This window comes from Leopardus geoffroyi, chromosome B1 (genome assembly GCF_018350155.1).
Source record: "Leopardus geoffroyi isolate Oge1 chromosome B1, O.geoffroyi_Oge1_pat1.0, whole genome shotgun sequence".
In the NCBI taxonomy this organism is placed as follows: Eukaryota; Metazoa; Chordata; class Mammalia; order Carnivora; family Felidae; genus Leopardus; species Leopardus geoffroyi.
Window position 1 is genome coordinate 130,942,852 of NC_059327.1, and position 26,623 is coordinate 130,969,474.

At 35.4% G+C, this 26,623-nt stretch overlaps 1 protein-coding gene across 2 annotated transcripts in view; it reads right to left on the bottom strand.

The window, feature by feature from the left end:
• MMRN1 (multimerin 1) overlaps positions 1-26,623 on the bottom strand; it is a 69,507-nt gene that overhangs the window by 18,933 nt on the left and 23,951 nt on the right. The window contains exons 1-5 of one of the 2 annotated variants that reach the window (XM_045472923.1): positions 25,907-26,020; positions 23,811-23,917; positions 13,040-13,144; positions 11,042-11,215; positions 1,119-3,107 (exon numbers count right to left, since the gene is read on the bottom strand). In XM_045472923.1, the coding sequence (XP_045328879.1) occupies positions 1,119-3,107; positions 11,042-11,215; positions 13,040-13,144; positions 23,811-23,886 (2,344 nt within the window). In that variant the 5' untranslated portion in view covers positions 23,887-23,917; positions 25,907-26,020. Of the gene's footprint in view, positions 1-1,118; positions 3,108-11,041; positions 11,216-13,039; positions 13,145-23,810; positions 23,918-25,906; positions 26,021-26,623 lie in introns of those variants that run through there. The other variant, XM_045472912.1, reaches the window with a different exon arrangement.

A 26,623-nucleotide genomic window follows, 5' to 3' on the forward strand; every position in this document is an offset into this window, starting at 1 on the left:
GAATCAGAAGGAGGCTCCAGGCTCTGAGCTGTCAGTGCAGAGCCTGACGTGGGGCTCGAACTTGTCAGCTGTGAGCTCATGACCTGAGCTGAAATCGGATGCTCAACCAACTGAACCACCCAGACGCCCCTAGCATTCTTTTAAAAGAGACTGCAGAGAGATCTCTCATAACTTTCACCATGTAAGAACACAGCAAGAAATCCCCAGCTGTAAGTCAGGAAGAGGGCCCTCATCAGAATATGATCAGGCTGACACCCTGATCTTGGACTTTCCAGCCTCCGAAACTGTGAGAAATACATTTCTTGTTATTTGAAAGCTACCCAGTCTGTGGTATTTTGTTATAGAAGCCTAAATGAACTAAGATGCTTAGCTTGGCATTCATGGCTTTCTGTGATCTACCCAACTGAATTCCTGCTCATTTATGCAGTCATTCAATCAGACAGTCATTCAACAGATATTTACTGCGTTGCTATTGCATACCAGACATTTTGTCAGATGATGCCAAAATGAATAAGACTCAGTATGGTCACATTCATCCAGGAGCTCATTATCTAATAGGTTTCTTAATTACATATGCAAGTAAAAATGTCCTACAGGGGCAAATTTGATTGTATTATAGAGGTCTTGTCAGAAAAGAAGTTAAGAGGGGACCTGGGTGGCTCAGTCAGTTAAGCTTCTGACTTCAGCTCAGGTCATGATCTCATGGTTCGTGAGTTCAAGCCCCATGTTGGGCTCTGTGCTGACAGCTCAGAACCTGGACCCTGCTTCAAATTCTGTGTCTCCCTCTCTCTCTGCTCCTCCCATGCTAGTGCTCTGTCTCTCTGTCTCTCTCTCTCAAAAATAAATAAACATTAAAAAAAAGAAAAGAAAAAAAAGAAAAGTTAAGAAACATGTAGACAAATATTTGCATTATAAGCACTTGTTTTGTTTTGATGCTTAATTTACATCGGATGGAATCTTATTCAAATGGTACATCAGTGATCTTTGAATTACTTAACTATTTACCCAAGTTCAAGAAAGAGCCTTTTATATTTTATGGACTTGATAAACCACACAGATCTACTAAGTACCCTTTAAATTGAAAGAAATTAAAACTTATTTTTTCAGCAATAGCTTACCAGGAACTAGAACGTTGTCTGTGTTTCTTTGGGTCCGGCCTATCAGGACAGTGGTAAGATTCCCTGTTGGTTTTTTAAGTGAATTGGGTTTCTTCGGCAATAGTTTTATTTGCTTCTGAGACTTGACAATATCTGCAAGACTACCAGACAATGTTTGATTCACATACCAAGTTAAATTCGATATGGCAATTCGAGTTTTTATTTCAATTACTGATTCCACAAAGTCCGTCAGACCTTTCTGAAGAAGCTGAATATCTGGCAGGGAACCTTCTATCCACTTAGGTATGGTAGCATTCAGTTCTGATATACTTGTAGAAGCATTATGACACATCATTAAAACTTCATGCAGAGTTTTGTTAAGTAAAGAGAAATTAATTGAAAGGTGAATGGATTTTGCTTCCAGTGCCTTAAATCTGGAACTTAGTACCTGCAGTTGAATAGCTTGGTCTCTCTCATTTGTAGCCGTATTGCCTTTTTTTAGTGAAACATAATAAGGTATGAGTGTCTTGGTCACTTTAGATTCAATTCCTTGCAACCTAGTTTCAAAATTTTGGGAAATCTTTGTGGCTGAGAGTATTTTCTCCTCTAAATGACTCATATTTTGCTGGTATTTTATCACTTGGGAAGTGGTTTCATTGAACATTTGATAAATCTTTTGAAAGTTGGACTGACTTAGTTTCTCATCTTTAGTACTATCTGCAAGGACCTTGGCAACTTGCAAAACAAAGCTGTATCTCTGACTGTCATTGAACAACATCTGAATAGAATCATTCAAACGTTGGAATTGAGGAATAAATGTCAAAATAGTTTCCATATTTTCGGTGCATTTGTGATGGACCTCAGGATCATACTTTATGGTACTTAAAGTCTCTTTTAGCATGTAGTTATCTTGAATGAAATCAATGGCATTGTTTATAATAGTCATTGTCTTATTTAGGCCATCTTCCATTTCCAGGGCATATTCATTGATACGTCTGTCTAAGGCATCACTACGGCTCTGCACTTCATTCCTAAGTAAGTTGTGTCTTTTTGAAAGTTCTTTGATAAGAATATTTAGGGTGTTGACAGCAATAATCAGATTTTCCACTTTTTTCCTTGTAGCTACTGCTTCTTTTGGTTGCTCATATGTCATTGTCTCTCTAAATGGCGCTCCCCGCTCAAGCAAGGGTTGAAGGATCTCCATATCGTAAGTCAAATCATTTAGCTGCTCATTCATTTTATCCACCTTATTGTCCATGGGAAAGAGAACCTCAGCCAATGTTTGGTTTAAAACTTGTAAATTCTCTTCTGTGTCCTTAATTTGAAATTTAAAATCATTTCTGCACTTGGATAACATGTCTTCACATTCACTTCTGACAGATTCTTTCTCCATCTCCAAAGCCATGGTGAGATTGTTAATCTTGCTGTCGTGGATGTGCAAATCATCAAACATTTGCAGCATCATCAAACCCTGCTTCTTCATATTCTCATGTAGAGCAGACATGTACTCAGTGACATTATTGCTAAGTGATTCAGCAGCTGGAACACCCTTCTGATCTGATATTTGTTCAGTTGATAAAAGCTGCTCGTGTACTTCCCTCATTTTAGAAAGAGTCTTGTTGAGGGATTCATAATACAGAACACTCCTTGAGTGTTCCTGTTCTAAAGCACCTTCTAAGTGAATTTGCTTTGCTTCTAATTCTTTAATAGGCTTTTCACATGTAAAAGTCATTTCTTGTCTTATATTCACAATGTGATTCTTTAGATCTAGTATATCAGTTAAGGTGGGCCTATTTTCTTGCATTAAAACAGACTTTTGCTGGACTGCTATTGAAACCACGGATTCATTAACTTGCCGAATTATTTGTCTGGTGTTTTCAAGGTCCTCTGATAGGCTGGATACAGTCTTGAAGAGCTGTGCTACAGTCTCTTGCATTTCATTTTGAAAAACTTTAAATTGTTCTCTTACTATATTCTTTACCAGATCACTAATGCTTTTGGATTTTAGACCTAGACAGACAAAGAAATATTAAAAAAAACAATAAATGATACATGATTTTAATTATATAAACTTTAGATATCTCTAAACAGATATAAAGTTTGGGACTAAACCCTAATAACATGTAATAATAAAAGTACTTTGCTACATTTACTTATGAAATTTTAAAAGTTACTATAGTTCATAGGAGATCACTTTCTTAATTGGTAAAACTGAAGGAAGAAATCACCTGTGGTGTAGAACACACCAGAACCATAAACAAAAGATATGAAGAAACTGCTACTGATTTCAATTAATAGGCCCTTGTACCTTACTCTTCTAACTCCAGGCTTAGTCTGCTATGAAAATAAATGGCTTTGGGCTTTCTGCCTCAGTAAATAATACCCTGGTGTTATCTCATGACTATGTTATTAGGTTTCTAGTAATTAGGTTTCAGAGCTTGTGTTTTGAGCTCATAAAAACTAATAAATTGACTTCAGAGAAGAAATTTAATGACATTTCCAAATGAGGAACAATATCAAGTAACAGTCACAAGATTCAATGATAGCTTATAACAACAATATAATAATGAGGGGTTTGGGGATCACAAAACAAAATCACATGAAAATAGGAATTCAAGATATACCTCAATTGTCATAATATGACATTAATTCTTAATAAAAATAAGAGTAAACTCGCTACTACTGAAACACATATTAGTATATCCAGTATTAGAAAGCATGGACTGATCCCATATCAGAATTATGGGCATCTCAAAGTGGTCTTAAAAAAAAAATAGGAAAAGGAAAAGGGTCCTGAAGTACTCAGAACTCAGAACTATTCAGAATAGGAAATGAGTATTTAAAAATGTAAAAAACCAACCAACCAAACCTGTTACATACAAAAACAGGGAAATGGGAAAAAATAAAACATATGCTTGTGGTTTACTTATGGTACATAGCTACGAAGCACATATAAATGGAAGATATCTCCACTCGAGTTCACAATGTAGCAATGACTGTAATGTAAAATATTGGCAACATACTACAAACCATTTTGAACAGGAAGTGTACATAATTGTGAAATGTTATGGCTATCATAAAGCCTATTTAAGAAGGATAATTATAGAATAAAAATATATAGTCTCTACATGTCTCTATTTTGTCAGCATGTTTTAAAAAGTATTTGAGATGCATAAGAGACTTATATAAAAAGTATGTGAAAGATCAATTATAGCAAATAGAATGATGTGTTGCTTAAGCATCTTGATATTAATCTGGCACAAAGATAAAGCTGTAAATGTTGTTTACATTAATGAATATCTCCCTGGAAATCCTATACCCTAAAGGTCAGTATTGCTAACTGATCTTCAGGGAATAGTATTTCCAGAGGGGGGAAAAAAAAAGAAAAGAAAGTTATTTCACATTTCTAAACATAGCAGAAACTGAAATACATTTAAGAGTCCAAAAAATATATATCATTGAAAATCGGTTTGTATGTAATTGAAAAATAAGTATTTTTATTTTCTAAATTTTACTTAGCACTTAACCAGTTGCCTACATATACAAAAAATCTACATTGAGGATATTCTATATGCTACACCGAAAATAAAATTTGGAAAGTTAGATTTCTCACACTAAAAATAGAATATATTAGCTTCATTGAGTGTAAGGTACTACTCAATAGCAACATTTTTTTTTTTATTGTACTTCCCACAATATCACTTAGTCATTTCCTGTTAGTTAAAATTGCCTTAAGTGTTCATGATGGCTCGATGAAATACAATAAAATATTTCAGGTTAGGGATCAGACATTCTTGGAATTTATAACCTTATCATTTGACTTTAAAATATTTTTCAAGATTGAAAAGGTAAAATAAAACTGAAGTGTAAGTGAATTAATTAATTGTGGGCAGTAAAAACAGCTGTTTAAATTCAGTCAACAAAAGCTATGTGATCTGAAAGTCAGGATAAGAAGAGTGAGAGGTAAAAACACTAAACAGGTAAAGTTTAGTTCAGAATCTTGATGGAGGTAACTAGGAAAAAAAAGTGAATGATGAAAATGAAAATTGGGAGGTGCTTTAGCTATTATGTCTTAAATCTTTAATGGAAAAATACATTGGATTAAGGGCAAAATCAGAGCAGTGCCTGAAAAGAAATCAAACAGACTATTAGCTTAAAAACAGATTATTGTTTCTGGAAAAGGAGCTGTAATATATCAAGAATTTGTTGCTACAAATCATCTGTGTAAGAATCTGATTTTGTGAAAGTATGTCAAAGTGATTTATGTCAAAATCTGAGTGGGAACATAGTTTTAACTCTATTTGATTCTGTTTCATGTGACTCATATGCTTCTACCTATTAAAAGAAGACATTGCGTTTGGTGACTTAACAGATAGATATGATATCAGACACCTTGGTTGCTCCTCTGTGGTTGTGAATGTATGGCCCATTCATAACATTCAGGTACCTCTTAAGGAACTGGGGCATTTGATGTTGAACATGTTCTATGGCTACTAGTAGATACACAGTGTTTCTCACATTGGATGTAGAGTAAGCAAGAGAAGAGGATGTGGTTTTGTTAGGCAAGTGCAGTTCCTTGGGGCGGGTTTAGTTTCTGTTGCCTGAATGACCATTCAATAACAACTAGCTCTCTGGTTTTCATAATCAATTGTGCTTAGTACACAACTAATGCCTCCTATTGAGGGGAGAATTTTTTTTTTTGCCTTTTATTATTATTTTTTTATTTTTATTTATTTATTTTTTTTCAATATAGGAAATTTATTGTCAAATTGGTTTCCATACAACACCCAGTGCTCATCCCAAAAGGTGCCCTCCTCACTACCCATCACCCACCCTCCCCTCCCTCCCACCCCCCATCAACCCTCAGTTTGTTCTCAGTTTTTAAGAGTCTCTTATGCTTTGGCTCTCTCCCACTCTAAACTCTTTTTTTTTTTTTTTTTTTCCTTCACCTCCCCCATGGGTTTCTGTTAAGTTTCTCAGGATCCACATAAGAGTGAAAACATATGGTATCTGTCTTTCTGTATGGCTTATTTCACTTAGCATCACACTCTCCAGTTCCATCCCCGTTGCTACAAAGGGCCATATTTCATTCTTTCTCATTGCCACGTAGTACTCCATTGTGTATATAAACCACAATTTCTTTATCCATTCATCAGTTGATGGACATTTAGGCTCTATCCATAATTAGGCTATTGTTGAGAGTGCTGCTATAAACATTGGGGTACAAGTGCCCCTATGCATCAGTACTCCTGTATCCCTTGGGTAAATTCCTAGCAGTGCTATTGCTGGGTCATAGGGTAGGTCTATTTTTAATTTTTTTGAGGAACCTCCACACTGCTTTCCAGAGCGGCTGCACCAATTTGCATTCCCACCAACAGTGCAAGAGGGTTCCTGTTTCTCCTATCCTCTCCAGCATCTATAGTCTCCTGATTTGTTCATTTTGGCCACTCTGACTGGCGTGAGGTGATGATATCTGAGTGTGGTTTTGATTTGTATTTCCTTGATGAGGAGCAACGTTGAGCATCTTTTCATGTGCCTGTTGGCCATCCGGATGTCTTCTTTAGGGAAGCGTATATTCATGCTTTCTGCCCATTTCTTCACTGGGTTATTTGTTTTTCGGGTGTGGAGTTTGGTGAGCTCTTTATAGATTTTGGATACTAGTCCTTTGTCCGATATGTCATTTGCAAATATCTTTTCCCATTCTGTTGCTTGCCTTTTAGTTTTGTTGGTTGTTTCCTTTGCTGTGCAGAAGTTTTTATCTTCATAAGGTCCCAATAGTTCATTTTTGCTTTTAATTCCCTTGCCTTTGGGGATGTGTCGAGTAAGAGATTGCTACGGCTGAGGTCAGAGAGGACTTTTCCTGCTTTCTCCTCTAGGGTTTGGATGGTTTCCTGTCTCACATTCAGGTCCTTTATCCATTTTGAGTTTATTTTTGTGAATGGTGAGAGAGTGGTCTAGTTTCAATCTTCTGCATGTTGCTGTCCAGTTCTCCCAGCACCATTTGTTAAAGAGACTGTCTTTTGGGGCGCCTGGGTGGCGCAGTCGGTTAAGCGTCCAACTTCAGCCAGGTCACGATCTTGCGGTCCGTGAGTTCGAGCCCCGCGTCGGGCTCTGGGCTGATGGCTCAGAGCCTGGAGCCTGTTTCCGATTCTGTGTCTCCCTCTCTCTCTGCCCCTCCCCTGTTCATGCTCTGTCTCTCTCTGTCCCCAAAATAAATAAACGTTGAAAAAAAAATTAAAAAAAAATAAAAAATAAAAAAAAAAAAAGAGACTGTCTTTTTTCCATTGGATGTTCTTTCCTGCTTTGTCAAAGATTAGTTGGCCATACGTTTGTGGGTCTAGTTCTGGGGTTTCTGTTCTATTCCATTGGTCTATGTGTCTGTTTTTGTGCCAATACCATGCTGTCTTGATGATGACAGCTTTGTAATAGAGGCTAAAGTGTGAGATTGTGATGCCTCCTGTTTTGGTCTTCTTCAAAATTACTTTGGCTATTCGGGGTCTTTTGTGGTTCCATATGAATTTTAGGATTGCTTGTTCTAGTTTCGAGAAGAAAGCTGGTACAATTTTGATTGGGATTGCATTGAATGTGTAGATAGCTTTGGGTAGTATTGACATTTTGACAATATTTATTCTTCCAATCCATGACCATGGAATGTTTTTCCATTTCTTTGTATCTTCTTCAATTTCCTTCATAAGCTTTCTATAGTTTTCAGCATACAGATATTATACATCTTTGTTAGATTTATTCCTAGGTATTTTATGCTTCTTGGTGCAATTGTGAATGGGATCAGTTTCTTTATTTGTCTTTCTGTTGCTTCATTGTTAGTGTATAAGAATGCAACTGATTTCTGTACATTGATTTTGTATCCTGCAACTTTGCTGAATTCATGTATCAGTTCTAGCAGACTTTTGGTGGAGTCTATCGGATTTTCCATGTATAGTATCATGTCATCTGCAAAAAGTGAAAGCTTGACTTCATCTTTGCCAATTTTGATGCCTTTGATTTCCTTTTGTTGTCTGATTGCTGATGCTAGAACTTCCAACACTCTGTTAAACAACAGCGGTGAGAGTGGGCATCGCTGTCATGTTCCTGATCTCAGGGAAAAAGCTCTCAGTTTTTCCTCATTGAGGATGATATTAGCTGTGGGCTCTTCAGAAATGGCTTTTATGATGGTTAAGTATGTTCCTTCTATCCCGACTTTCTCGAGGGCTTTTATTAAGAAAGGCTGCTGAATTTTGTCAAATGCCTTTTCTGCATTGATTGACAGGATCATATGGTTCTTCTCTTTTCTTTTATTAATGTGATGTATCACGTTGATTGATTTGCGAATGTTGAACCAGCCCTGCATCCCAGGAATGAATCTCACTTGATCATGGTGAATAATTCTTTTTATATGCTGTTGAATTCGATTTGGTAGTATCTTATTGAGAATTTTTGCATCCATATTCATCAGGGATATTGGTCTGTAGTTCTCTTTTTTTACTGGGTCTCTGTCTGGTTTAGGAATCAAAGTAATACTGGCTTCATAGAATGATGGAAGTTTTCCTTCCCTTTCTATTTCTTGGAATAGCTTGAGAAGGATAGGTATTATCTCTGCTTTAAATGTCTGGTAGAACTCCCCTGGGAAGCCATCTGGTCCTGGACTCTTATTTGTTGGGAGATTTTTGATAACCGATTCAATTTCTTCGCTGGTTATGGGTCTGTTCAAGCTTTCTATTTCCTCCTGATTGAGTTTTGGAAGAGTGTGGGTGTTTAGGGATTTGTCCATTTCTTCCAGGTTGTCCAGTTTGTTGGCATATAATTTTTCATAGTATTCCCTGATAATTGCTTGTATCTCTGAGGGATTGGTTGTAATAATTCCATTTTCATTCATGATTTTATCTATTTGGGTCCTCTCCCTTTTCTTTTTGAGAAGCCTGGCTAGAGGTTTATCATTTTTGTTTATTTTTTCAAAAAACCAACTCTTGGTTTCGTTGATCTGCTCTACAGTTTTTTTAGATTCTATATTGTTTATTTCTGCTCTGATATTTATTATTTCTCTTCTTCTGCTGGGTTTAGGCTGTCTTTGCTGTTCTGCTTCTATTTCCTTTAGGTGTGCTGTTAGATTTTGTAGTTGGGATTTTTCTTGTTTCTTGAGATAGGCCTGGATTGCAATGTATTTTCCTCTCAGGACTGCCTTCGCTGTATCCCAAAGCATTTGGATTGTTGTATTTTCATTTTCTTTTGTTTCCACATTTGAGGGGAGAATTTTGCTGTTTATGTTGTTATGAGTGTATGATTTTTTTCCGTATCATTGCCAGAAATTTTGTTAGTAGTTTCTCAAAGAGCTGTTGACAGGCCTAATTCTTTAATTCTCTTTGGTTATGATAACCAAATTTTGTTAAACAAATTTCATTATGGTGGTTATAGTCAATTGTATACTGTTTCTATTTGTTTTCTTTCACATGTTATCACTTCAGGGAAAGTATATTCCTCTCTCATGCTTGCTATTGGTTTAAGTTTAGCCAACGAGGACATGCCAGAAATGTAGGGCGGGGTCTTTCTTTCAGGGGCTTGATAGCACTAATTGTTTATATAATTAAAAAAAACAATCATGGTTGCTGCTATACTGGTAAAAATTACAGAAACCTCCACCTTATCTCTTTTGCCTGCAAACCACATGTGAAAAATAAACACTAACATGTGATATGGGATTGGACAGTGAGGATGTTTTTATGTATAAAATAAAGTGAAAGGGACCAGTAATCTTGAAGTTTGGAAATAATAAATCCAGAGAAGTGAGACATTCCAGTGATCAAATTACTTAAACCCCTTTGCCTAATTAATTCCTCCTGATCCATAGCTTATTTGTTGAGATAGTTTCTTTTTGTAGAAGCCTTCACTGGTGCCCTTAGACTCGATTTGTTGAAACTATCAAATGGTCCCATAGTGCCCTATGCATAAACTACCATAGCAATTATTCACTATCTATAGATTCCTGTGGTAGGCAGAATAATGCTGTTTCACTCAAAATGTCCACACCTGAACTTATGAATATGTTACCTCACCTGGCAAAAGCGCCTTGGGAGATATGATTAAGGTTTAAGACCTTGAGATGAGAATATTCTGGATTATCCAGGTGTGTTCAGTGCAATCACTGAGCCCTTCAAAGGGGAAAAGGAAGGTAGAAGAGTGGGTTTGACACATGCCAGGAGGACTCAACAGTCTTGCTGGCTTTTGAAGACAGAGGAAGAAGGCCGTGAGCCAAAAAATGTAGTGGTGTCTAAAAGCTGGAAACAAACTTCAGTTTACAGCTATAAGAAAACAGGACCTCAGTCCTACAACTGCAAGAAAATGAATTTTGGCAATTGGAATTAACAAGATTTGGATTATCCTGTAAAGCCTCCAGAAAGGAACACAGCATGCTGTTTTAAGAGCACAAAACTTGGACAAAACTAATTCACATTTATAAAGAAATTATTATTTCCATCATCTGAGATGTTTTAGGATATATTTTATTGATTATACTCCATAAGCTAGATAATTTCTAGGATAATTATGTATTTTTGATTTATCTTCAATATCTTCATCAATATTATTGAGACAACCATATATCTGGTTCCTTGATAATCATTTCTTAGCCTCATCTTTGTCTTGAACCAGAAACCATGATGGAAGTAAATTAAGTACAGTTCATTTTACAAGTTAAGATGTAACCAGTACATAATGAAAATAAATTAGATAAAATATTCAGTAAAAGATTTGACTATACAGCAACAAAAAATTTAGATGTTTCAAATTATTTCAGAGATTGATTTACAAATATCTTATTCCAAAATCATAAGCCTTAGAGACTTTACACACCCAATCTTAAGAAAAAATTCCAAAGCGATATGAGAAAAGATAAATGAGTCATTTACCTTTTGTCTTAACTCAATGAATAATGTATTTGACTTTACTTGTACCTTTTAGAAAAGATTGAAATTCTCTGCCTTTATCTTCATTGATTTTCCCTTCTAGGGAGGAGTATGTGTTTCTTACATCACTAACAGCCAAAGAAATATTGTCAATCTTCTTTTGCAGAAGGGTCAGTTTCATTGCCTGCTGGTTCATCTGCTCAGTCATCTTTTGTGTCACTGCTGCATGGAGAAGAAAGGAATATTGGAAGAATTTAAAAAATGAATATATATATATACATAATATCATTCAAATATTGTGATAGGTTTAAAGTATTTCAAATAAATCATGTTCGTATTATATATTTGAAAACATAGACTACTATATATGCACTTAGTAAATGGCAGCCTGAACTTTACACTAAGGGTAACAATTTATAATATATAAATATAAAATACATATAAATGTATACGTTTATAATATATTATATTTCTAAAATATTCTAACTTTGCTCAGAGTTTTCAGTCTTTTTTGTTTTGTTTTTAAACCTCAAAGAGTTATTGTTACATTCTTAAGAGGTGACAAAACTGAGGTACAGAAAACCAAAGTAACTTGCTAAAGGTTGCAGAGCTAATACCTTATCTTCTGTTTATTAATTTTTATATTAGAGAGAGAGAGAGGTACGAGCCAGGGAGAGGGGCAGAGGGAGAGAGAGAATCTTAAACTCGTGCTCTTCATGGAGCCTGACTCTGGGCTCAATCCCACGACCCTGGGATCTCGACCTGAGCCGAAATCAAGAATTGGACGATTAACTGACTGAGCCACCCAGGTGGCCCTCATCTTCTGCTTCCAAATCCAGTGTTACAGAATTAAATATGTGTAGCTATATACACATATGTATGTAGTCATATCTATAGTCTAAGGGTTTTATGCTTTACTGAGCTTTTCTTTCGTGAGTGCTAAAGATTCAGATTTACTTTGAATCATTTAACATGACTATGATAGTTTCCATACTTCTACACATGCACTTCACTAATTCAAGGAGGATTTTATAGTATTTTATGAAGATACTGAATTCCACTCCTCTTTAAAAAAGTACAGTTTCTATGATATATTCATCTTTATTCCTAAAAAGATCCCCTTAAGTCTCTTTATTCCTAAAGAGATCCCCTTAAGTCACATTTCTCAAGTTGAGTGCCCTAGTTTGTATGACTAGATCTATGGAAAACACATAGAGGTTTTCAGCAGTAACCAACCTCCTATTTCTAAGAAATAAAGTTAGTCCTAAAAGAAATGGTAAGGGGAGCCTGGGTGGCTCAGTCAGTTGAGCGTCAGACTTTGGCTCAGGTCATGAACTCTTAGTTCGTGAGTTCAAACCCTGTGTCAGGCTCTGTGCTGACAGCTCAGACCCTGGAGCCTGCTGTGGATTCTGTGTCTCCTCTCTCTGTTCCTCCCCTGCTCGCACTCTGTCTCTGTCTCTCTCTCTCTCCCAAAAATAAGTAAAGATTAAAAAAAAAAATTAAGAAATAAACAAAAATAAAAGAAATGGTAAAATACTTATGATTAGAAAGATGAGAAAATATGGGGCTTCCCAACATTGGATCAACATGAGGTTCTCAATTAGGCACAATGATTTTCCTGAGTCAGTGATCAATATCCTTGGTGATCCCTTCTCAATCAAAGGAATGGAGGCTTCTTACTTCCTTCAAATGCTCACATCATTCCTTCCACATCAAGATACTTCCATGATTGCACTCTTTGGAGGACAAAAGTTTGACCTTACTTTGGAAGCCTGTGATTTCCTTACAACCTCGTATAACAGCATTTTTAATCGCCTTCTGTGTTTGCACACAGAGCTTTGAAATTATATGTGGTCCCTTCAGGCTGGGAACCTACAGCTCATTCATGGTTTCTCCCAACGTGGGGCACCAATAGAAAAGGATTGAGAGGTATGTTAATGTGCCACCATGAGACATTTGACAGCCAAGGGATTTCCTGTTTCAAAGTTGTTATAAATAGTGTTGACAATAATTGGGTTAGGGATGTTAGTAATTACAATCTGTGACCTGGGTCACCACAGTCTCTCTGCTGCTCCTGCTTGGCTGTCTCTTTGCCAACAGCTGTGTGACTCTCAGCCTGGTTGCTGTGTATCAAGTGCTGCTGTTCCTGGGCTGGACAGACACAAAAAGAAGAGAGAGAGTTAAGCTTTGGGACTGCCTCATTTTTTCCAACCCTGAGCAGTGCCCCGTGGCTGCCATTCATTTTCCCGTGTACTGGAGCATGATGGTCTGCGATGATTGCAGAGTGAGCTGCTCGCCCCCATCCGGGGTGGGGAGGGCAACGTGCGTCCACTTTGTGCTGGAAGCGCAGGGCTCTAAATCTGTTTGGCAAAAATAAAATTATTCAGGTCTCCTTTTAGGCACAAATGGATGGTACTTTGTGGCAGCTGTGCGAACCGGGGGACGTAACGTGCCTGCATGATTGAGGGACTTGAAAATCAGCTGTGTGAAAAGCTACCGTGGCTGTATAAATGGACTGCCACAAAGCTGCTTGTTTAACAGTGCAGTTTCCAACTGGTGTCTCTTTGGAAGTAAGGGGGAGCTACAGGTTCCTTAATGAAAGAATATCTGTTTAAATAAATGGGCCATTCCCAGATTTTTAGGAAATACAGAGACTCAGCATATAGGGAATACAAGTAAAAGTAACTATTACATGACATGTCTCGAGGGGATCGACCTGTAAAATCAGTGAAATTTCAGAAAAATAGAAATGCTTAGAAAATAAGTCTACTCTGTTAAAGCATTGATTCCTCTTTCCCACGAATCAATATTTTAGATGGAAATATAGTTTTTCACTGAAGGAAATTTAGAGTGAAAATTTACTAGAAATATTGAACACATCAAGTAATGTAGATCTGTAATTTGCAGATCTTTAACCGCAAATTACTTTTACTTTTAATGAACGAATGTATTCATTGAAGTCTGCATTATCAGACATGAGAAAACAAGGGTTTGGTATCTGTGCTTCTAACTATGTGAAATTATGTACCACTGAAACCGCGCCTCTGGCACATGTTAATTATGCTCCTAAGGCATATGTGGCTTTGACAATAATACTAAAGGATTTCTACTCCATAGTAAGAATAATACATTTGTCATTAATATGAGTTAGTCTCTGTTGTTTGACTGAATTTTCCATTGTTTTTCTTCAGGGCATCAAGCTAAACTAACAAATTTCCATTCATGTTCAAGGTTTTTGTTTTGATATTGTTTCTTTTTTTCTCTCCACTGTATTATAGACAGTCCTGTATAATTGATGATTTATTTGGAAGAAAACAATCTGCAGCTTGGGGAGATTATACTTATTTCCAGGCTGTAGTAAGTGGCAACAAGTTCTAATTTTCTGTTAGGTCCTAGCAATAAGGTTCTTAAAGCCTAAATTCAACTGAATTCATACAAATATATCTATTGAATAATTGCATAGATTTTTATCAATTTTCCTCCTTAGATGATGTAAGAAAGCATTTTTCTGGCAGCTAGAATCTAAGTCTACCCATGAGAGTAACTAGAAAGTGAAGTGATGGTTCTCAAACCAGGGTCACTAGATCAGCAGTATCAGCACCCCCTGGAGCTTTTTTTTTCCCACCTGCAAAGTTTTGAAAGTAACAACTTCTAGGCCCCATCCCAGACCTACTAATTTTTAGAAAGTCTGGAGTGGGGCAATAATTTGTGTTTTAACAAGCGCGGCTGCTGTCTCGAATGCACACTGAAGTTTGAGAACCACTGAAGAAAGCATCGAGACCTATCTTCCTTAGCAACTGCCCGCCTCACAGTCTTCCCGATTTCTCTTAGCAATGGAAGATGGTTCAGGATACAGATGTGCAAGTATTTATAGCAAAAGGAGCATGTGGCTTCAACAGGAGGAACAAATGCTCTTTTCATTTTCTTACTGCTTACCTTTTCGATCAAATCACTCACAAGAAAAGAAAACAAGACAAAACAATCATAGGAAAACAAAAAGAGCTGGTACATTTAAAGGTATTTCCATAATATGATAGGCAGAGGATAGTTTGTTATGAAGTAATGAAAAACAGAAGCTCCTGTAAATTCTGAAACACTAAAAGTGTCTGTGTGCTTTCCATTCCCTCACCTGAAGATTCTGATTCAGTAGATCTGTTCTGGGGAATTGAGCATGTGTGTATATATATGTGTTTATATATGTATAAATATATATGTGTTATATATATGTGTGTCATATATATATATGTGTGTGTGTGTATATAATTTTAAACTCTATAAGTGATTTATAAGTACTGATTTATAACAAAATTTCTAATTCTAATATCTCATTGTTAAAAGGCAGAAAATTCCAGATATTTTCATATTAAAATTGTAATCCAGAAATTTATCTTCAGAGATTTTTAATCATACCTGCCTATTGATAACAAAAACGTGTTAAATACCTGATTTATTAAAACTCCAATACATGACAACATTGAGTCTCCTTTTATTCCATAGAGAAGTGGACCTTTATAAGGAGGAAGTAATTTTGATAAAAATAACTGAACAATTTATAGTAAATTATTAAAAACACTAGATAAGAGACAAAAGTTTAAATTTTAGAAGTACTTCTTATGAGTGTGATTTTTTTTAAAAAGAAAATCATAGAAATTTTATCAATAATGAAATTATTCCTGCATTATCTAATGATATAGTGCAAATCTGGAATGCCTTTTTAAATGTAAAATATCAAAGTAAAAAATGTCAAATTGATATAAAAAATTAATTAATATAAAACAATATTTCTGGAATGAAAATCAACTTGATTTTGTTTTCAATAAAAATTAGTGGATTTTACTTGCTGTATAAATGTTTGATTCAAATAATGCTCTAAACTCGTGTCATTTAAAATTAATATTAAAATTACTTAATTTATTTTTCATAATGACATTCAATTTCTGTTCAATTTCAGTTATAATCAAGAGAAAAATATTAAAGAACCTTATGAAATTAGTCTCATAAGTTTTTGAAATGAAAAGTTTCAAGTAAAGCAAAATTTTTGAAATAAAAAATTCCAAAATACTTTATCAAATAGTGTTATTAAAAAAATCAGTAAAAGACAATGTTTACATGATAAAATTAGAATTTTAACATTATATAATTGAAATGGCGGAACATTTGAGAAAAGAAAATATTATAGAATATACCTAAAATAATTCTGATATAGGCATATCATTAAGAATCAGTTTTAGGTTTAGCATTTGGAAAATGAGCCTTTTTAAAAAAATGGATATGACATTCTAATAGAGATGTCAATTATTTTTTTAACTCTATAGGGGAAAAAATATTCACCTTGCTAAACTGGAGATAACTTGAAAACTTAAAGACATTTTAGATATGAAAAAAGTACATATACTATTTGAAACAAAAATTAATAAGAGATGAATTACATGAGAAACATCAATTTTTCTAATTATACGAAATTACATTTACACAACAAAACTCAAAAATATAATAAACGTTTACATTCCTGAATTTATGGTGCCACGAATTTGGCCAAATATTTGCAAAACTCTATGAATTAAATAGGACATCCTTACAGGAATTTTCATGATTTAGTTAGTAACAAATATATCGAATATTTTAAAATGCACTTAGTTTTTAGGGGCTGGAAAGATTTGAATGCAATCATTCTTAACTCAGTAAACACAGATAGATAATTCAGCAGGATGGCACTATCATTTATGTTAATAGAAATTATCAACTTGCTGAGACCTGACATCACCCATTGACTCTAAATCTGATGGAGAATTCTTTTTTTTTTTTTTTAACATTTATTTATTATTGAGAGACAGAGACAGACAGAGTGTGACCATGGGAGGGGCAGAGAGACAGGGAGACACAGAATCCCAAGCAGGCTCCAGGCTCTGAGCTGTCAGCACAGAGCCTGACACGGGGCTCCAACTCACAAACCGTGAGATCTTGACCTGAGCCTGAGTTGGACGCTTTACCGACTGAGCCACCCAGGTGCTCCTGATGGAGAATTCTTTAAAGGGGGTTGAGGCAGGACTCTGTTTTAAATCATCTACCTGATAGACACATCATTTAGCTGGTGTCATCCATGTCAAAAAAAGGAACACACCAGTAAGTTGTAGAAATTAATACATTATTTAGAAATTACTAGAATAATGAAATGAATGGTTTGTGTTATGGTTTCCATTATTTGGTATGCTTCATAATATATGTTATATTTATAAATATAGATTTATAAGTATTCTCTTAAATTATTAAATATAATTATTAAATATTTAATTATGTAAATAATCACAATATTTACACTTGTGAAATACATTTATACATGAAAATATGTGCATTAACTTAAAAGTAATACATTTTAACCATTGATTTGCATATTGACTTATATTTTAATTGACGTTATTAAATGAGTTATCTGTTTGAATATGGCCCTGCACCTTCATCCATCCTCAGAATCAAGAGACAGATTGGTTTGGTGCTCATGATCCTGGAGTGGGGTCACTGCAATAAAAATCACAAAGGCATATGATAAACAGTTCATTTCTAGGGGTTCAAAATCTTTGCTAAAGGTTAATTATAAATAGTAAAGTGTTATTTTAAATTGTTTTATTACATTCTAATGAAGTCAGCTTTATCTCCATGGGTATTACATGTGACATATTTAATGTGGAGATTATAGCATTACTTCACCCAGTATCCTTCCTCATTTGAGAAGGATTGGTAAATTAGAAAATCACACTCACACACACACACTTCTACAGGAGGAAGTAGAGGGCATTTTAAGTCTTCTAGGGTCATATCTGACTGGAGTTTCTTCATTAAATCATAGTTCTCTCTGTGCCGCCTGGTCCAGGCAAGATCCTAAATGTGCAAGAAATAAAAACAATTCTGGATAAAAGATAAAGGGAGAAAGAATAGAAAGGAGGTAAATGAAAAGCACTCATGTCTGATTTTCTATTGTCTTTAGGGTCAAAAGTATTTCAGATAAACATCATTCATGCAATCTGGAAAAATGCTATTAATTCCATTGTAAGTAAGGAAATAGAAAGTGACAACTAGAGAAAGTCAGCAGATTAGAAATAAAAACTAAAGATTCAAGAAAAAAAAAAAAACTCCAGAATCAGTGACAAATAGAAGAGAAAGCAAATAAAACTGTCAGAGAGAGAGAGAGAGAGGGAGAGAGAAAGAAAGCTATTGAAAGGGACAGAGAATAATACACAGAAGTATCAAGTGAAAGTCTTTAGTTCTCTTGCATTCTGATCTTTGGTAATTCACCCCCCATTATATGAAAACATATGTGAAATGAGAAAAATTAAACGTTCTCCATATATTTGAGAAGTTTTAAGAAGGCTGATTGGAAAGAATATGTAATTGGAAAAATACTTTAAATATTAAATGACAAAAACTAATGTGATTGTGTGTGTGCGTATGCATGTGAAACTTTCCATTTGCTTTCGGCTATAATTATTTTTAAATTAATTGCTTAAGAGGAACTAGGTGAGGAAATTGTACTCATAAAAGAAACAACTATTAACCATTGCACAAAGATCCTTGAGATCTGATTGTCATATGAACCCCTTTTCTCTGGAGTTCATTGGATAGGGTCCCTGCCAAGGCTGTTAAAAACTTGAAATGCCTGTTTAACAAATTCAGTGCTTTATGTTATCTTTTCCTAGCTCTGTTTGTTGACTGGAGTTCAATGCCTGCATTCATCCCAGTTGATTTCACAGGATTTAGCCCAGGGAGAACGCTGATAGGGTCTCTCGCAAGTGGAGTCAGTTACTTTCCTGTGATTGATGCTCTTTTATTTTTCCATGTAGCAATCTTTCTGTCTTCCCAAATGTATTCACTACCACAAGGACTGCTATGAATTCTAGGTTTCCCAGGCAATCTTATCTTATCTTGCACTTCAGCACAGACCTTTGCTTTGTTCTATAGGGTGGATTTCTAAGTCTCTTTTTCTTGGTCCTTTCTGAGAGATAGGTGCTAGGACAGAAGGACATTTATTTAAGTCAAACAACTTTTAAAGAGCTTTATCACTTCAGATTTAAAAAAAAAGAGCAATATGGGGGCATCTGGCTGGCTCAGTAAGTTAAGCTTCTGACTTCGGTTCAGATCATGATCTCACATTTTGTGGGTTCGAGCCCCACATTGGGCTCTGTACTGACAGCTCAGAGCCTGGAGCATGCTTTGGATTCTGTGTATCCCTCTCTCTCTGCCCCTCCCCCTCTTGTGCTCTCTCTTGCTGTCTCTCAAAAATAAATAAACATTTAAAAATAAATAAATTAATGAAAATTCAATATATTTAAGAAATCAGATTCCTTTTTTCCCCTTCCCTTCCCTTCCCTTTCCTTCCCTTTCCATTCTCCTCTGATTCCCCCATTCCTCTTCCTCCTCCTATTAGACAGGTGTTATCTATATTTTGTTTTTCTTCCAGACCTTTGAGGCTTATGGAGGAAGTCATTAATGGCAATTCAGTAATGAGGAAGCTTGCTCTTAGTACCAGAAAGCTTCCTATGTGACAAGACCAGTTTCTGGCTGATCCTGTGACATCAGGTAAATGCTTATTTGGTGATATTCAATACATATATAAAGATGTACTGACATTTGGTAGTTAAATCAAAGAAAGCAATTGGTGCAACAAAGACTTAAGGTACATGGTGACTTTTGACTAAATGTATCATAATTGAGCAAGATGCTTATAGGAGATAATGTTCTTTCTTAAAGGGGAAAACATTAATCCCCACTGGGATGAATTAGATATGCAAGTATATAAGAAATATAGGGACTTTTTTCTGTTTAAGTATTTATATTAATTGAAGTAATATCTTAAAATAGTTTTACTGGAGAAGTCCCATATTTAAAATGCTGGTTATAATAGCTTATAAAATTTATTGAACTATCTCACAACATTTATAAAATGAAATATTTTTATATATTCATAACAAATGGCAGAAGTCAATTTATTTCAATAACTGCATAATTGTATTTTTCAGCATTCGTAATATCTGTGGTACGTATTATAAAACATAATTTTATAAAATACCTTTTTCCTACATAAAGGATCTGACTAGAGCTGACTGGATTTTTTCTTAAACAGATTTACAAAGAAGCTTTTCTTTCCTCCTCTCTAATCTAACATTATTTGAACTTAAATTCCCGTCTTTTGTGTCATTAGAGCAAGCCACAATTTCTTTGTTCTACTTCAGAACATTTTAGAGACATCTACTGGAAAAGCACATTATTGCAAATTTTATATAAATGGTTTCAAAAGTATATTGTTGCTGACATTCTGAAAAAATGTCTTGGATCCCATCTCAAAATTAGGTCCCTTTCTGAAGACAAACTCTTTGATCCTCAAAAAAGTATAACAAATGTAAAATAAATCAAAACTATTGCCTTGCTCTTTGACTTAATGCATCTACCTTTTTTCCCTAAAAATTTCTATTCATTTACACTTTTAAAAAATTGTTTTCCTCTTGATAGTATGACTAATATTATTAATAATCTAATCTAGAACTTTTTTTTACCAGATTTTTGATTATCGAAATTGTAGCAAAATGAGCATGCATAGAGGCTTAGTCATTTTATAGGCAGCATATTGTAGAATAAGACAACGGGAAGAATTGCCTCATTGATTTTGAATCACGGCATCCCTTTCTTTTTTTCAAACATTTTTAATGTGGGGCGCCTGGGTGGCTCAGTCGGTTGAGTGTCCAACTTCAGCTCAGGTCATGATCTCGCACTCTGTGGGTTCGGGCCCCGCGTTGGGCTCTGTGCTGGCAGCTGGGAGCCTGGAGCCTGCTTCGAATTCTGGGTCTCCCTCTCTCTCTGCCCCTCCCCTACTCATGCTCTGTCTCTGTCTGTCTCTCTCTCTGTCAAAAATAAATACACAGTAAAAAAATTAAAAAAATTTTTTGATGTGTATTTATTTTTTGAGAGAGAGGGAGGGATTGAACCCACCTATGGCAAGATCATGACCTGAGCTGAAGTCAGATGCTTAACTGACTGAGCCACCCAGGCACCCCACAATACCCCTTTCTAACAGGTTGGAAGTGAAGCTATAAAGGGGTAGGAAGAGAAAGAAAAAGAGAAAAAGGTATAGAAGTGGAGGAGGAGAAATAAAAGAGAGTACAGTTGCTAGCTGTTCCATTTTATTCCTGACTGATGGATCTTCCCTATATATTTAAAAATATCTCCCTACTGCAATCTAAATGAAAAAGAAATTGTTGTTTTTGTATTATGAAGTTTATTTTATTTGTGGGGATGAAACTTTTGGGGAAGTAGGGATTTGTAAAATTTACGTATTTTCTATGGATAGAATAATCTGATGTGAAGGACTAGCACTGAAGTGATTATCACAGTAGCTACATGGGAAGGTTATTCTAAACCCTTGCAGGCTCTGAAGACATTTAAAGAATGGATGAGCCACACTGATTATTCTTGCCATATTTGGGGCTGCTTGTTAAATGAGATAGTGTGGAGAGTGTTGTCAAAGGAAACCTGACAGTTTTTTCTTCCGTATAAGAATAAGAGACTATTGGCACATACATAAAGTGTGATAAGAAGAGGGAGAGTTGGAATGTAGTGGCGGAGAAATCAGAAGGGAAAAATGTGTTTAAAAAAAAAAAAGGAAACAAAGAAAAGAAGACAGGAAGGAAGGAAGAAACCCAGGATAGATGAGATAATGAAGATTGATTCAAGGGACAAAGGGACACAGTAGTTCTTGATACTATCAGTGCATCAACTGCACTAATAAAAAATTGGACTGCTTTTATATACTGCAATACAAGTGAAGAGAAGGATGGTCAGAATATCATAGGGAGCAAGAGTAGGGGTTTTTGGAATCACAGTCATATTGAATTGATTGTATGACAGGACACAATGGGCATATCCGCCGTCGGAAAATTATTCCTATCATAGATTTCAATAGAAAGATGACCTTTCCACAACAGCTTAATCAGCAGATGCTTGAACTATGAGTGATTCTAATTATAGTATTGTAACAGAAGGTCATAGTCAGGTCTGTTCTGGGACATTTTTGTTAATGAGGATTCAAGATAACAATTTGTAAGTCTAGTATTAAAAATATCCACAGGTGGCTTCCAGTTAGAACATGAGATGTCATTAAACAATTAAAGCAACAACAGTTCTTATCAGCTGCAGCCCATGACATTCTTTGACATAAAGACTTTGCTTTCTGTCACATATCGACATTCAGTCCCCTATGTGCAATAGGGTGTGTAATGACATTCTAAATTTCTAGAAAGGTATGTGAACTAACCCATGAATCTCTAAGAAATAATAATGGAATTGATATTCCTAAGATACCCTTCTTCATAGAAGAAGAGAAATGTAAAAACTACTGTTAGACTTTAGAAATATAATTCTAAATATTGTTCAGAACTTTTAACCATCTGCCATTTATAGATTAAAAACAAATATGTTTTACCATATTTGTGCACCTCGCAGAAATCAGGGATCATTTGAAAGCAGCATGATATTTGGACTTCTTTAGAATATGCTAAATTGCCTCGTTTTTAAATACGTTTTGTATAGATGATATTTTATTTAAAAGTTTATTTTGGGGCGCCTGGGTGGCGCAGTCGGTTAAGCGTCCGACTTCAGCCAGGTCACGATCTCGCGGTCCGTGAGTTCGAGCCCCGCGTCGGGCTCTGGGCTGATGGCTCGGAGCCTGGAGCCTGTTTCCGATTCTGTGTCTCCCTCTCTCTCTGCCCCTCCCCCGTTCATGCTCTGTCTCTCTCTGTCCCAAAAATAAATAAATGTTGAAAAAAAAATAAATAAAAGTTTATTTTACTTGATTATAAATGAAGTACATATTCATATTATACCCTGAAAATGTGTTAAATTTTTATATCATCTCTGAAATTCAGGCCAGACCCAGAACAAATAGCGTTATAGTCAAATTCGCCTATAGATTCTCACCGGGTGGGCTGGAAAAACCATACATAATATCCCTAGCAAAACTGCAAGCTTCCTAGAGCTTTTTGTATTACAACTTCCTTTTTTCAAAATGTGAATCATAATGGTTTCTCCACACTTACATTAATTTTTAATCACAGTCTCTCATGCTGCTGATTGAACTCCTCACCACTGCTAATGGTCTTTCTCGTAATATTTATTCATTTAAAATACATATGCTGATGCCGTATCTTATTTTTCAAACCTTTTGGCTGTTTTAAAGCCAAAAGCAAAATAATAGCCACATGGATGTTAGGCCACGGCAGGTTACCATGTGTTTGATTAGCCTTGCCACCAGAAAATCCTTAAAATTAAAGTTGATAAAATGGCTCTAGGAGGATTTAAGGGGAAAAAAACCCACAATTATTCATGCCTATTTGTATATTCTTTAAAACTGAATTTCATTCATAGACATTATTTCAAATAATTGAACTAGAACAAAACTAGATTTAGTTTTATTATCACATAGGGTCACTTCTAATGCTTATTTAAAAGTATAAAATTAGGATTTCCAAGATTTAAATAAGGCATGTCTCCCCAGCATACAGTTAAGAAAAAGTGAATAATCAGATCTCCACTTACTCATGCCATAAAACTACCATAACAATATAAGAATATATAAGATATCTCGTTAAGAGATTTAGGGTGCTAAACTCAGTACTAAGGAAGCTCTAGAGAGGTAACAGTTTTAATGATTTGGTTACATGTTAATTAACTTTGGTTCAAAAGGGAAAATACAACTCTTCACTGGAATCAGTTGCTTATTCTTCAGAAGTTTTATGCTTCTAATTGTTATTATAAAATTACTATTAGAATATACCTTTTAGCTGACATTTTGCTCCACTGAATCCAGGACAGCACTTCCATTCCAATGAGGTAACGATTTTATGTTGCATCCTGTAGACGGGATTTGGGATCTTCTGAGATCTGTAGAGGAGAGGAAGTAGTTGTCTCTCATTAAATTATCAGTTGGGATTGTTAAAGTATTGGAGACATTGCCCCAAATATAATAAGCATTCAATAAATGGTATCTGTTATTGTTAATACTATAATCCTCATCATCAATATTATTGTTAAACTTAGATTTGTTTAAATACATTCTAAAAAGTATTAAGACTTCTGCTGTTGGGGATTTTAAGTTTATACCTATCGTTACATCTTCTACACATAGTAGAACATTTCCCTTGATAATTCTTTTAACTAAAGCAATGTTAAAACTTATTTAAATTTTTTTTTAACGTTTATTTATTTTTGAGAGAGAGACAAACAGAGTGTGAGCAGGGGAGGGGCAAAGAGACAAGGAGACACAGAATCCCAAGCAGGCTCCAGGCTCTGAGCTGTCAGCACAGAGCCTGATGCGAGGCTCGAACCCACAACCCTGCAAGATCGTGACCTGAAACAGTCAGAAGCTCAACTGACTGAGCCACCCAGGTGTCCCTAAAACTTATTTTAAGGAGTGCCTGGGTGGCTCAGTATGTTAAACGCGGGACTCCTGGTTTTGGCTCAGGTCATGATCTCATGGTTTCATGGGTTTGAGTCCCTCACCCGGCTCTACGCTGGCAGCACGGAGCCTGCTTGGGATTCTCTGTCTCCCTTTCTCTCTATGCCTCCCCCACTCGCACTGTCTCTGTCTCTCTCAAAAATAAAATAAACTTAAAAAAATATTTTAATTCTAATTTTTAAACAGCTTATGAGGATAATTTATTTTATTTCAATTCTTATTATTCCTCATATCATTATAGTTAAAAGGACTTGTTTTTTTCTCAGATCAACCTCAAACAACTTAAACCGTGTATCAATGATCTAACTGAAATTATAGTAACCACTATGATTTTTAACCTGCACTTTCTCTTTTCTCAAGTTTTAAAAGCTTAATTTTTATTATTTCTCTCATATGGTATTTATCTCAGAGAGAGAGAGATGGGGTAAAGAGAAGGAGAGAAAGAGTGGGGGAGAGACAGGGAACATGAGAAAATATCTTGGAAAAGAAACTGCGCAAGGGAAATCAAGAAGTTATAACATTTTAACACGGCAATCAATAGAAATGGTGAATGGTCCTGAACTGTAGGCGCTATATATGTAAATGTCAATCATAAATACAATTTTGTCATATTTATTCTTACCACACGATCTTAATATTTAGCTAATACTTATCAAGCAGGTCTATAAAATGGGTATATATTATCTTGTTTAATTTTATTCTATTTGGAAAATATTATTATTCTGATGTGCTGATGAGGAGCCTGAGGAAGAGAGAGATGAAAAACTTGCTCAAAGTCTTGTATCTAAAAGTGATCCAGGTGGGATTTTACTCCATGCTGCATGGGTTAGCCTCCACCATTATTATCTAGAGTTTGTCCCGTGCAGCTTTGTGGAGACAATGGTCAATTTCATGGGTAAACCCTGATCATGTGGAAGAAAATGTATTGTAAACTGGGCTTTAGGAAACTTGCTGTGATGTGAAGGGTAATTCACTATGTGTGAGGTTGTTCCTCAATTTTAAAATGAGCTGTAAGATTCTTTCCATCTCAAAAAATTAGGCTAATCATTTGTCTGTGTTTATTCCAGTGAATTGTATTCAGTAAATAAAACTCTGTCCAGTGAACTATCTCCAGTCCAATAGCTAAATCCAAATAGAAAGGACAGCTGTTTGGAAAAGGACTCTTGAGAGTTTATTAGGATGAATCCACACAGTTGGTTGCATTATTACAGGAGTAAATGTCCCTGCTTTCGCTAACTGGATCCCTGGTATATGTGGCTCAGGCATAATAAAAGAAAAGTAACAAACATTGCATATATACTGAAGTAGTGAATGAATGGAGAGACTCATTCAAAGGTAAAGAAAGATAAGAGATGAGAATAAAGATATGCATTTCTGGTTTGTTTCGAGAGAGAGAGAGAAAAAAAAAAACTCACCTTGAACTCAGAAGGGCAGTATAATAGGGGTTACTGTGGTAATATTTTCCTTACTGAAGAATTAACAATGCATTCTTTGTTTCTCATGTCAGCAAGGAAATTGCCACAAAGGGAGTAAACTGAAAGCAGAACTGGAGCTCAGCTCTCCTAAATCCCTAAGATGTGCTTAGCTCTCTGGACCATGAACCTTAGCTATTCCTCTGGGGAGTAAGAAACACCTTGATTTTACAATCCTTACTGTGCACTGTTCCAGATTGCCAATGTGTCAGATTCATTGCCTGAGTTATTTGTATGACAATTTGCATAACATGAGCCATCATGGCCTGAATAATAATTTTAGTTTTTATTTCAGGGTCTTCTGAAACACTCTCAGATAAGCTACTGTGACTGTACGAATTCAGAGCACTTATCAATTACTCAGCCCCACATTTGAGGACAATTTTTTAATGTCCTAAATAGATTTTTTAAAAAATGAAAATTAAATAACATGAATCATTAAAATACACATGTAAAGAAAGGCCCTCCTTAGCCATTTTATTGTGCATAATCTCAATTAGTGGCTTGCCAAATTACAGACTTCTCTCTGACCTGGTAGGAAAGGGAAATTATTAATAAAATTTTAGAACTGTGTATGAATTTCATAAGAATTAAAAGACAGGATTATTGGTCAGGTTATAGAATAAAAATAATAGTAATAGTAAAAATGGAAATAAGCAT